Raw genomic sequence first — 13,509 nt, forward strand, 5'->3', positions numbered from 1 at the left:
GACTTGTCCAATGCTTGTTGATTGCCTGATTGATTGATTGACTGACTAAGGCAACTAGGTGTCACAGTGGATAGGGCACTGTGCCCATGGGCAAGTCACTTAACCTCTGTTTGCCTCAGTTTCCTCATTTGTAAAACCTGGATAATAATAGCACCTACTTCCCAGGGTTGTTGTGAGGATAAAATGAGGTAATACCTGTAAAGTTATTTTCTTTTCTTTTTTTTTTTTTGGCAATTGGGGTTAAGTGACTTGCCCAGGGTCACACAGCTAGTAAGTGTCAAGTGTCTGGTCTGAAGCCAGACTTGAACTCAGGTCCTCCTGACTTCAGGGCCTGTGCTGTATCCACTGTGCCACCTAGCTGCCCCCTAAAGTTCTTTTCAAAACTTTAAAAGTGCCATATAAATGCCAGCTATTATTGTTTGTAGTAGTAGGGTTGGGGATATTGGCATTATGAGGGGTGGAGGATCAGGTCTCACCTCAGTTAGCTTCCCAAGACAGTGAGAAAAAGAATGAGTAGGGAAAACAAATATTTCCTTTCCTCAGAAGGGTGGGGGCTCAGGGTAGGAGATGGACTCAGGCATGTGGCCCCAAGCTATGTGCTTTAGGTGGGTGCCTATAATTTCTGAGAAGTGTGAGGAGGAGCTGGAAGATGCATGCTGAGGGATAGGGGAGAGAGCTTCACTTTCCCTCTTAAGCTTTGGGTGTGGGTACCCTTCAGGGGGAGGAATCATTGTGTACTAGGGTCATTGTGGAAGGGTGGGGGTAGACAGCAGTCCTTAGATTGAGGAAGTTAGAACTGACAATCTCTAAGTGCCCTTCCAGATGTGATTTCTGTATTTTGTGTTCCAGGGCAATGGAGTACAATGAATTTGGGGTCAGAGGACCTTCCTGTGTGATTGAAGTCCCTGGGCCCCAGTTTCTTTGTGTGTCACTCTGTGCTTAACAAATACTTTCTCTCACTCCCCTCCATTCTCTCTCTCCTCTCTCTCTCTCCCTCTCCTTACTTCCCTCCCTCCATATTTCTTTCTCCCTTTCCTTCCTTCCTTCCTTCCTTCCTTCCTTCCTTCCTTCCTTCCTTCCTTCCTTCCTTCCTTCCTTCCTTCCTTCCTTCCTTCCTTCCTTCCCTCCTTCCCTCCTTCCTTCTTTCTCTCTCTGTGTATATGTGTGTTCTGTGGGTTTCATCTGACTCTATGCAAACCCTAATGGACCAGTCTAGCTTTGGGTGTAGGAATCAGTGGATCCATCCCTACCCATGAGGTCGCTATGATTCAGTGAGTTGCTAATCTCTGTTACTGTGATAGTGCCATCTAATATTGTACTGGCTGGGGGTAGGACTGGTGTTGACATGCAGTAGCAGAGATGTGGAATAGAAATCAGAAAGGACTTTTAGACTGGGAGGGTTCTGTGAAATGTTGGAATTATGAAGGAGTGAGTCTTCAGTATATTCTCTAAGGTGATCTTAGAGTGGATGAGACCCCCATCAGTTTGGATGGGGGGGGGGAACATGGATTCCCGTCTAGATCTAGATGACTAGATGAGATATTATGCTGGGTACCTTGCATTTAAAGGATGAGGCCAAATGAGTTGGGATGAAGGGTTGTATACAACTCTGTAAGCATCCCTTCTGGCAAAGGACAAAGGCCATTCTTTCCCATTGTGCCTCTTGGAGAGAGAGTGGGAGCCCTTGTGTGTAAAGGGCTTAGAAATTCTGAGAGCAAAGTGGAGAAGTATGAAGAGTCCAGGTTGCTGCTGCCCTCCACTAACGACTTTAGAGAGTCAATCCTTGCCCTTCTTCTGGGAGGCTTGGGTACCCCAGCCTTCTGTCTACCACCTTTCAGGTTCTCATCTCTGTCTCCCAGATCTTATCCTATATATTAGTTTCCTCTATGCTGCCTTGAACTTCAGACCATAAATGCCTAGGGGCGCTTGTGGACCAATCCGCTATCTTCTGAATTGAATCTTTATTCAGTGCCATGCATTAGAGGAGGCTTCCAGTACACAGTCACTGTGACCCTAGCTGTGGCCTAGGATTATTCTGCCTTTTCAGTGGTCTCCTTACCTTTTCTTTCTGGCTTGTTCTTGATGCCTTCAGTAACTGGTGGTTGCCAAGGAAGGAGGGAAGACCAGTTCTGTGTCCCAATTTGAGGCCCAAGCTAGAAGAAGAGACTTGCTCAGGGTTCAAAGGCTAGAGCCAGAACCCAGGTATGCTACTTTCTTTGGGGTAGTGGCTGACTGAGCATGTATAACTCTAGGCTCCCACCTCTCCCAGCCTGGACCCCGTTGCTTCATGTTATCTGCTCTCCCTTGGCCTGGAGAAGGATTTAAAGGATGGGACCAAAAGAGGCAGGATGAAGGGACATGCTCTCAAGCACCCCTGGAGTATGTGAAGCAGAGAACACCAGCATGGCAGGGGGCCCTCACCCTCCCTGGCACATTCCAAGCCCTCAGAGCCAGTGGACAGGGGCCAGAGCCGCCAGAGGGAAGGAGAGGGCCTTTTAAGGAAAGATTTCTCCATTAAAAGAAGAGAAAAAAAAGAAAGGGAAGAAACACCCAAACACAAAACAAAGCCGGCGGTCCGGCCAGTGTGGAATGCACAGCTGTGGGGTGGAGGGATGGGGAAGGCTGCTGGGGAGCAGTGGGTCACGAGTGGAACCCAGACATCTGAGTGCCTGACCTTGGGCACTCTATCTTCCCTGTGGGACCACCTCTTTCTAAAGGCTTCTCTCCTCCCATCTTCTCCCACTCCCATTTGGATCCTTTGTCCTAAGAACTCAATAGAAATCCTGGAGTAATGGGGTTGGACACCTGAGCTGTGCTCTCAGCTTTGGAGAAAGTCCCTCATCTTCCTTCTTTAAGATAGGATATCCCTGTTTTCTCATCCATTTCAGAAGGCTTCTATTATCTGTTCTGTCTCTCTACCCATACCTCCGCTTGAGGAGAGTCATCTTCCCCAAGCCAAACTCATAGGATTTAGAACTGAAAAAAGATCTTAGTTCAACTTGTCATGGTAAAGACAAGTAAACTGAAGCCCAGAGAGGGGGAGGGGAAGTGACCAAGACCATATGGTTAGGAGGAAGCAGAGCTGTGATTTGAACCCAATTCTTTTGACTCTGATCTAATATTCTTCTCCTGACTACACTATAAGGACAACACTAAACCCCAAGGGGATTAAAAATCACCATTTTAGCACAAGGGTAAAAGTGATCTTTACAGAAAGATTTCAGGGAGGTGGAGGCAGCATTTCCCCTCCGTACATAGTTGGGATGCTTTCTAAAATCTGCCTTCAGTCCTGTTCTTCGGCTTGGAAGGTGGGTGATTCTTAGAAGTGGGCTGTTTACTTAGAGAGTGGTTTTGGAAGGTGTTCCCTCTCCTCTCCTTCCTTCCCCAGACCTGGTGGGATTAGGGGTGGGGGCATGGTCAAAGGCTTCTTTAAGGGAGGAAATGAGTCCTAGACAGCTGACTAAGCTGAGATTAGAACTCACAGACCCAGAGTTTTGGTCGTAGATTTGCTGGTTTGAGCAAGGTTTGTTCTTTATGGCCCAGGGGAGAGGAAGACAGAGGAAGGGAGGTGATAGAGAAGGTGGTTGTCTGTAGAAATGGGCTTCACATACCCTCTTGGAGCTATCCTAGGCAAAAGGGCCTAGATGCAGGGGTGAAGAACCTGAGGCCTCGAGGCCACATGTGGCCCTCTAGGTGACCTCCTCAACTGTGGCCCTTTAACCAGATTCAGAGGGCTTGAGCACTTAAGCACCTAGGGGACCACATGTGGCCTCAAGGCCCTGCCCCTGGTAGAGGTTTGGTCTGGCGAGTCAGCCTAACTCCCCAGACCCTTTCTTACCTTCCTTTCTGCACACCCTCCCCCATGCGGCTCTTTGGCTCTTTTCCTGACTGGTTGTCTAGATCAGGGGCTTTTAATCTTGTTTCTGTGTTATCCCTTTGGCAATCTGCTAAAGATTATGGACCCCTTCTCAGAATAATGTTTTTAAATAATTGATGGATTTGCTAAATTTCACTTAGAGGTTAGTGAAAATAAAGATGTGATGGTTTTCTTATCCAAGTTTATGGGCTCCTCTGAAATCTATAATCTAGGCTAAGAGCCCCCAGCCTAGAGGGAAGGAGGAAAAAGAGAGAGAGAGAGAGAGAGAGAGAGAGAGAGAGAGAGAGAGAGAGAGAGAGAGAGAGAGAGAGAGAGAGAGAGACCTTTTTACTTTTGGAAGTACATTTACCTAAGTGCCTTTATTCATGAGCAAGTATGGTTAATAGTCAAAATGATGGTCCTTTTTCAAGGTCCCTTTGATTTCTGGTCTCACAGAATTTCTCTGGAGGAAACCCATTGCACAGAAAGGGAAACAGAAGCTCAGCTATATGGGCTGCCCTGGAGTCCCATAGTAAGAGATTGTAGTTATTGGGCAAGGCTGAGCTGGTGTCCCAAGTCTACCATTTTACTGAGTGTGGGATTCTCTGGTAAACTACCTATTTGGGTCTCAGTTTCCTCAAGTTTCAAAGGAAATGGCTGGAGCTGGGTGATCTCTAAGATCTTTACCAGGTCTAACATTCTGTGAGCTTGTAGCAGGGCTGAGATAAGAACTAAGGAGTTCCGGATGCCTAGACAGGGGCTCTTTTCACTGGTTCCTGCTTCCTTCTCACAGTTGGTCTAGTACCACCAATGTCTGGGGTCTGCCCCCTCAGTATTGGTGTGGGTGCTGCTCTGGGTCGCTCTAATGTGCTTGCCTGGCGTGATCTGGATTGTGGGCAGTGGGACCCAAGAAGGAGCTTCCAGGGTCCAGGCTGGAGGGACTGGTGCAAGTGAAGAATAAAAAAGAAATCTTCCCCTTGCTGTGCTGAGAGCCTGGGTTTCAGGGACAGCAGCTGAGTTGGATGGACTCACACTTTCTCCACATCTGCCTGGTTGTCCCTTTCCTCTTAGACATTCAGCTGGGGGTCGGTGCTGAGACTGAGGCAGGGCAGCCGCCTATGATGTGACCGGCCACAGCTTGTGCCCAGCACTGGCTCCTAGACACGCTTGCCAGAGAGAAAGTCTCCCCCTTCATCCCCCTTCCCCTGCCGGCTGGCCTGGGAAATCAGAGCCAAGGTTGAGGACTGAGCTCCAAGAAAAACGTGTCCTGGGCTGGAAATAAAGAACAAGTTGAGAGGCTCTGATAAATGGCCCTGCTAATTGTCAGGATAATGGTTTGGCTGCCCTGACTGGCGGGGGGAATGTTATCACAAGAGTAGAGAGCTCCCTCCCTCTCCCTCCGTCCCTGTGTCTCTCTGCCTCATTGTCTGCCTCTGTCTTCCTTTCTCTCTTTCTCCCTCTCTCTCCCTCCCTCTCTCCTCCCTTCTCTCCTCTCCCCTCTTTTCCTCTCTTCTCCCCTTCCTTCTTCTCTTCTCTCCTTCCCTCCCTTCCTCTTCTGTCCTCCTCTCCCTTCTTTGTCTGTCCTCTCCCCTTCCCTCCCCTTCATCTCCTCTCCTTTCCCCTCCTTTCCTCTCCTCTCTCCTTCCCTCTTCTCTTCTCCCCTTCCCTCCCTTCCTCTACCCTCCTCTCCCCTTTCCTCCCTTCCTCTCCTTTCCTCATCTCCTTTTCCCTCCTCTCCCTTCCTTCCCATCTTCCCTCCCTTTTGCTCAGATCAAGTGACACATTTGTATTTAGTATTCTACTTGGCACATAGTAGGTACTTGTTTTCTTCTTTCCTTTTCACTCTGAATCTTGCTGGATTTTAATAAGGCCAATGATACTGGCTATGTGGGACAGCAGAGAGGGGTCTGGATTGGAAGTCAGAGGCCTGGGTTTTCATCCATTTTCTACTGTTCACTACTCCTGTGACTCTGGGCAAATCCCTTAGCCTCTCTCCATGCCTCATTTTCCTGTTACGTAAAAATAAAGAGGCTGGACTTGAAGGCCTCTAAGTTCCCTTCCAGCTCTAACTCTATAGTCTTACTCTCCTTACATTTGTGTAGCACTTTTCCGAATGGTTTTTAAAAAGTCATTCATTGGCTCTTTTCGTGCATCTTTCCCAGAATCACATGCTGAGAGTGCTGGAAGGCACTTGAGAATCATCAAGTCCAGAGGTTCTTTGCCCAGAGTCTGTGAGCATTGAAAATATCTATATGTTATATATATATGATATATGCAATATGTATAATATATAATATAGATTCTATAGAATCATAACTGTATTTCACATAATTGACTCCCTTTGTAATCCTGTATATTTTACTTTTTGCATTTAAAAACATCATTCTAAGAAGAGGTCCTTAGACTTTACCCTGTTGCTGCAGCGGGCCAGGACAGGTGGTCTAGAATCACCTTATTTTATAGAAGAGGCAGCGGAGGCTCAGAGAGTTTCAGCTGCTTGTCAAAGGTCTCTTAGTAAGCCAGACTCCTGTCGGGGCCTAAGGGACAATTTGAGAGTCCTCTTTTTACCGGTGGGTACCGGTGGGATCGTCCACCTGGAACACAGCTGAAGGGGATGGAGACAAGGCAAAGAACACTTAGAGATCATAATGAGTGGGAGATAATGGGATTAAGGAAGTGATCACAACACCTTCTCTGAAGAGCTTTCAGCTGGGGTAACCATGCACCCACTTGACTGGGCCAGGAAAAGGACTTGATTGGATTGGGGGTGGGGGAGATAGATGACCCGAGCTCTGGGAGGCTCCGCTGGTTCTGGCTTTCACCAGTGATGCTGATGACGGAACCTAACCTTGTCCTTTCTGTTTCTCCTGTGTAGGTGGCTGCCCCCTGCATTCCTCCTTCCAGCCATGAACTGGTGGTGAGTAAGAGCCTTTTCCTTATCTTGCTTGGTCTCCTCCTTCAGCGGCCTGCTGAGGTTGAGTCTGCTGTGTTTGGGGATGTGTGAAAGGGGGTGGGATAGGAGGGGATGTACAGGGATGTACGGGGATGTTTGGGTGGGGAGTAGAGGCTGGTGACTTCTCTGACCACAGCCAGAATTAGGAGGAAATGAATCACAGTCCCCTGTCTGATGAGATGCAGCCTGCTAGGCACTTATGCACTGTGCTGTGGCCATCTGTGGGCCCAGGGATGGGGTCTCCAGGGAAAACTTCACAAGGGAATGTCTGCTTTCTCACTGGTTCTGTCCAAGTTCCCACTGCCTTTTAATTCTTCTATCAAGGGCCAGAAAAACACTGAAACTGGAGATGTGGTGGTTTCTTCTTCCCTATAGACTTCTAGAATAAATGTTCTTAACTTGAGGTTCTTTGGACTTGTTTGTAAAAGATATTTTGATAATTATATTTCAATATAATTGGTTTCTTTTGTAATCCTATATATTGTATTTATGCAGTTAAGAACGTTATTCTGAGAAGGGATACACAGACTGCTAGAGGAGTCCATGATGAAAAAAAGATTAAGAATCCCTGGAGAGACCCCTTCTGACTAATAATTATTATATTTAAAATAATAGTTATTATTATTATCATAGCTAATATTTATTATTGTGCTTACTGTGTGCTAAGCACTTTATTATTATTTCATTAGATCTTCACAATTCTGGGAAGTAGGTACTATTATTAGCTCCTTTTTACAGATAAGAAAACTGAGGCAGATAAATGTTAAGTGACTTGCCCAAGGTCACACAGCTAGTAACTGTCTGAGGCCAGTTTTGAACTCGGTTCTTCCTGACTCCAGGCTGTTGTTGGAGTTAAGGCCCTCCTTAAGCAGAGGTGATAGGTAATGACTTAGATGTAATCTTCAAAATGAAAAAGTTTTACATTCTAGAGTTTTCTCTGACCTAAGTGGTCTTTTTCTGTTTTTGTCTTCTCTTTTCTTTCTGGTTAAGGGTCCCCACAACGACATCCTAACTGGATTTGTAAATTTTACATCTTCCTGCTTCACTAACTGTAGCCACCAGAAAACTACCAGGAGAGAGATATAGGATGCCCCATTCACCCAGGGCCCCAGAATAATGGTCTAGGGAGAAGGGGGCCTCCAGCTTTGGACTGATCTCAACTCTTCTCTAGGAAGGAGGGCCCCTTTCCTTTGACTTATCCCTCCCCGTCCTCAGATGCCCCCCTTTCTATCTTTTGTTCCTTCCAAGAGTTTTCCAAGTCGATCTTTCCCTCTGTTCTTTAAACCACAGCTGGAGACAGGCTGAGTTTTGGGGGCTGGAAGGGGGTCTGCATGTGGTCTTGGAAACCTTTGGGTGGGATCAGGCTGTAGGAAAATGAGGAGGGCCTGCAGAGGGGAGAGAAAGCAGCAAGATTGGGCAGAGCTTGGCTGCTAAGGCATCCATTCCCAGCCCTTCATCTGACTGGCTGAAACTTTCTGGGGCAAGGCTTACCCCTCTCTGGGCTTCATTTTCTCCACCTGTAACAGTTCTCCAGAGATAAGGTTCTAGGCCTTAGGCTGATTGGTGTTCTTGTTAGCAGATGTGAATAATTGTGATTGGTGAGATGGGTTTAAAGCTGTACCAGAAAGCTTCCAAGTTAGACACCAGGAAGAATTAACTGCTTGGTTTTAGATAGATGGATGGATGAGGGTAGCTGGGAGCATTTCCTTCATCCAGTCTTATCCAAGTCATATTTATTACGCACCATAAGGTACTGTGGTTAAAAGAAAACCGAAAGGAATTCTTGCTCTCGTACATTCTACCAAAGGGAAATAGATCCTACAGACAGATACCCCTAAACTTGAATGACTTTGTGATCTCAATTGGGTGTTTCCCCCAAGGATGCAGATTGCAGGCTTTTCATTGCCTGCCCGTCCTGTATGACTCCCCAGTTGTCAAGGGGTCAGCTAGTACACTGGAGACCTCCCTCAGTGACATAGCTGGGGCACCAGTGGCCATTCATCTGTCACGTCTCACTCTCCACATGACCAGTCCATTTTCCCTTTTGTATAATGCTATACTTTAATGCATCCTTTGCCATTTTTCATCTTTGGAGTTCCCCTGTTACCCACCCACCCACCGTGCACTTCTCCATGCCCTCTGAGTGATGTCCCTCTGTTACTTCTTTGGAGGCAGTGATGTTCCAGGTCTTGATGCCATGTGGTGACACCGGCCAAATGTCTGTATTAAAAAGATGGGCCTTTGCTGCTGTTATGGAAAGCTTGGGGGTCAGTCAAAGTGCCTTTCATTTAATTTGCCAAAGACAAAAGATGGCATGAGAGCTGAGTGAACCTGACAGACGTGAGGCAATCTGAGAGTAGGGGGGTGAGGAGGGAGTACATTTCCCACTTTGGGTTGGAACATAGAGTTCCTGAAAAGCAGTAATTTGTTTGTAGTAAGCCTGGAAAGGTTTGGGATAGGTTTTAAATGCCAAACCAAGGAGTTTTTATTTTATCGTAGAGGGAATAGGGAAGCACCAGAAGATGTGAGCAAGAGAGTAAGAAGGTCATTTTTGCTTTACATATCTTCCCTGGAGATTTTTCATAACAAAAGAGATACTCATTCCTCCAGGGGAAGAGGAGGCAGTGGAGGAGAGGGTGGTGGGTTCGAGTTATAGTGGAAGTACTATCTTTGAGGCTGGGAAATAGAGAACCATGATCTGAGGCAGCGCTGTAGAGAAGGTGGCAGATTTGGAATAAGAGGAACTGGGTTCAAATTCTTCCTCTGCCACTTACTGCCATATGAGCAAACCACTTTATACTTCTGGGCCTGAGTTTCCTTATCTGTAAAATAGAAGGGTGGGACCAGGTAGCCTCTAAAGTCCCTTCCAGCTCTAGAGCTATGATTCTATAATTCTAGTAAAGTGAACCATTTTTACAGAAAATAGCAACCCCCCCCCCCGCCCAAATCTGCCCAGTGTCAGATGAAGAAATAGAGAACACAGTTTTCCGCAGGCATCTTCCAGTCCTTGCCATCCATCCAAATTCTATATTCTTTTAAGCTTGAGTCCTGGCACCTCCTTTTGAGTCCTTCCTTGAGCATCCAGTCCCTCTGTGATCTCACTGATGCATACAGTTCTAAAAATAAGCTGAACATCCCACCATTTTACATAGAGGAAGTTGACTTGTCTAAGATCATGCCACTGAATTAGTAGCAAAGGTGGGGCTTGAACCCAAGTCTTTTTTTCCCCTCAAAGGTCCAAGCCTTTTTTATCTCATCTTTTAAGAACTCTTTCCTCACCTCAGATCTGTATCTCATAATTGAGAAAATCACCTTGTATTGTTTGTTGTGGTTTTATAAATGTCACTTTGATTGCTTATACTAAATTATAAGCTTCTGGAGGGCAGGGGCCGTGTCTTTGGCTTATTCACTGTTTGCCCTCATTGGCTAGCACTGTGCCTGTCCCATAGTCAATGCTCAGTGAATTTTTTTTTTGTTTTTGGCTAGGCAATGGGGTTAAGTGACTTGCCCAGGGTGGTCACAGAGCTAGTAAGTGTCAGGTGTCTGGAGCCCGATTTGAACTTAGGTCCTCCTGACTCCGGGGCCACCTAGCTGCCCCTCAGTGAATTCTTAAGATAAGAGATCTGGGTGGGCAACTAGGTGGTGTAGTAGATAGCTCAATGGCCCTGGACTTGGGAGCACCTGAATTCAAATCTGGCTTCAGACGCTTACTAGCTGTGTGACCCTGGGCAAGTTGCTTAACCCTATTGCCACCAAAAAAAAAAAAAAAAGGAAAAAAAGAGATCTAGGGATCCCAGTGGTCATCCAGTCCAACCCCATCATTTTATAGTTGAGTAAATTGAGGTCCAGAGATAGTAAGTGACAAGATGGGACAAGTAGTAAGTGTTAGAGGAAGGATTTAAGCTAGGACTTTCAGAGCCAATAGTATTCTTTCCACTGTATTATAATGCCTTTGAGGAGACCTGGGCTCAAGATCCAGCTTTGTTCCTTCAGAGCCACAAGTGGTGGAAGGGGCATGTTTGAGATAACTAGGTCTTTGTTTCAGGGCACTGAAATCTGGAGGGTTATTTAAAACACATATCCTTTAGCAATGCAAAAACAACTGACTCAGCACCTAGTTAGCGTAAAAACTAGTTAAAATAGGAAGCTGCTCTTTCTTCCCTACCAACAATCATAACAGTTCCTCCCTAGAGTGGCCCTGCCCTGTTCATGGAAAACGCCTTCCATCCTCTAGCCCGCCGTGCTGACCTCCCTGGCAACTGGCTTCCCAGTCCTAGGGCCTTGGAGTGTTCTGGGTCTCTCTTTCCCATTCACAGAGTGATATCTGATGGGATCTGCTCTGGGTGAGAGTCGATTCCCTGGGTTCTCCTCGCTCCCCACCATGTATGTTTTGAAAAGTCTATTTCAGGGTTTTATGCCACTTCTCCCCAGCACGTTTTGTGAGGCTTGCCCTGGGTGCCAACATTGCTAGTTACAGCTCTGGAAATGACTTTGAGCAGGAGTATAGTGTTTAGTTTTGGGTGCCCTATTTTGGGAAGCCAGAGTATGCCCAGAGAAAGACAACTGGGGTTTGAAGGGTGTCAAAGTCATGTTGCAGGAAGATTGGTGGAAGGGACTTGGGATGTTTAGTCTGGACAAGAGAATACTTAGTTGAGGGGCATATCTAGTATTTGAAGGACTGTCACATGGAAGAGGGATCAGAATTAAAGTTAGGAAGAAAGTCTTAATGATTAGAAATATCCCAAAGTGGGATGGGATGAGTAGGCTCTTCCTCATTGGCAGTCTTCAGTTGAAGACTGGATGACCCTTTGTGGCGATACTTCAGAGAGGAAATTTTTTTGAGGTATGTGTCCGACTAGATGACCTCTGAGCTGAGGTCCCTTCCAATGCTGAGATTCTGTGGTTCCCTTTGGGTTTCAGTTTCCTCCTCATCTGTCAGATTGGGACAGTCATGTGTACTCCACCCTACCTCAATGCTGGGCTCAAATGAATGTGCCTTGAAAAACAGAAAAGGCTGCATATTATTGTTGTAGCTGTTACTGTGGTTGGCCCAAGAAGGGAAGGGTCAGCTACTATGGCTTGGACATTGGCCTGGTCTCTGAAATGGAATGGGGCCATATTGGGCAGGTACTGGTCAGTGTGGGGCCCTGCACTCTTGCCTCCTGCCTTTTTTCTTTTTCATCTCCTATTGTTGGAGAGCTCTCCTTGTTATGGAAGGGATAAGCCAGCCTTTCCTGGGGCTGTGGCAAAGTTGCTTTCAGAATCTGTGTTCTCTTTCAGTGGTTTATTGTTTTGTTTGGGGCTCTGAAGCCCTAGAGGTTTAATTATCTTCATATTTGCTTGTCTGTTTCAGTAACATTCCCCTCTGCTCCTCCTCTCCCCCTCCTTACCCTCCACTTTTCTCTAAAGGGCTGTATCTCCTCCCAGATGTGCCCTCCAGATGTAAAGCATTCATTACACACAGCGGGGTTTGGGCACAGTCAAGCCCCCTTATGGAGCTAGTCATACAACAACATCAGAGGGCGGCATTAGCTATGGGGTTGAGTTGAAGGTCTGACCCAAGCTGGGATGGACTATTGGGTTGCCAAGAAGGACGTTAGGGGGATATTTTGGAAGAGGAGTGGGAAGAGGTAAGACAGTGGAAGGAGAGAGGAAAGAAAGATGTGGTCCAACCTCTTATTAATCCAGTGAGGCCACCTCTTCTCTCCTTTCCTCTCCTCCCTTTCCTCCCTCCCCTCAAGAATGGAATGTCCTTGCCTAACCCAGGGGAACACTGGGTGGTCCAGGGTTCCAAGGGATGCCAGCTAGAGGCTGGATGTCTGGGCTGTAGTGAAGTCTCAGTTCCCTCACTGCTGGGCCTTTGTTTCTGGGAAGAGAAGGATCATGGGGAATGGGCTGTAATGGCAGCTGGAGGGATTGAGGGTAGGGATCCGGAGGATAGAGGGAGGGAGGGGATGTGTGTGTGGGGGTCTGATTTTTCCATGAAGCTTCTGTTGAAGGGCAATCTCGACCTGGACCTTTTTTGGAGGTCAAATCCAGGCACTCTGAGATGGGCCATTCACGACTAATGACTTTGTCTCCACAAGCTACTCAGGTCAGCAGCTCCTGTCCTCTTCACAATGACACTTGCGAGGGCCTGCCACATTTCCAGGGGAGGAGGAGGGTAGAGACAAGGTCACAGATTTCACATCTCCAGGACAGTCAAGGGTTTGGGACCACCAGAAGCTCTGACAGCAAACTAAGTGGAGTGAGCAGGAGAGAGGGATGGAGAAAAAGATGGAGAGCAGGTGGAGAAGAGTTGGTGTCTCTGAGAAAATGCTCAACACCTGCTACTTCTTAGGCAGCAACACTAGGACTTTGCACAGCCCTAGGAAAGAGACACAGATGAAAGGTCAGGGGATTGTCTTTTCTTATCCCTTTAAATACTTTGCCCTTCTGACTGTCTCTGTCTCTAATAAATAATAATAATAATAATAATAATAATAATGATAGTAGTAGTAGTAGTAGTAGCAGCAGCAGCAGCAGCAGCAGCAGCAGCAGCAGCAGCAGCAGCAGCAGCAGCAGCAGCAGCAGCAGCAGCAGTAGTAGTAGTAGCAGCAGCAGCAGCAGCAGTAGAAGAAGAAGAAGAAAGTGTTTATGTAGCACTTAAAAGTTTACAAAGTACATTTATGTTTGTTAACTCATTTGATCCTCAAAACAA

At 46.8% G+C, this 13,509-nt stretch overlaps 1 protein-coding gene across 1 annotated transcript in view; it reads left to right on the forward strand.

Annotated features, from left to right (window-relative positions):
• TNS1 (tensin 1) overlaps positions 1–13,509 on the forward strand; it is a 326,151-nt gene that overhangs the window by 150,920 nt on the left and 161,722 nt on the right. The window contains 1 exon segment of the mRNA XM_021002764.2: positions 6,732–6,773. Within this exon segment, the coding sequence (XP_020858423.1) occupies positions 6,732–6,773 (42 nt within the window).

Source organism: Phascolarctos cinereus, unplaced genomic scaffold, assembly GCF_003287225.1.
Source record: "Phascolarctos cinereus isolate Bilbo 61053 unplaced genomic scaffold, phaCin_HiC Scaffold_7;HRSCAF=346, whole genome shotgun sequence".
Taxonomy (NCBI): domain Eukaryota; kingdom Metazoa; phylum Chordata; class Mammalia; order Diprotodontia; family Phascolarctidae; genus Phascolarctos; species Phascolarctos cinereus.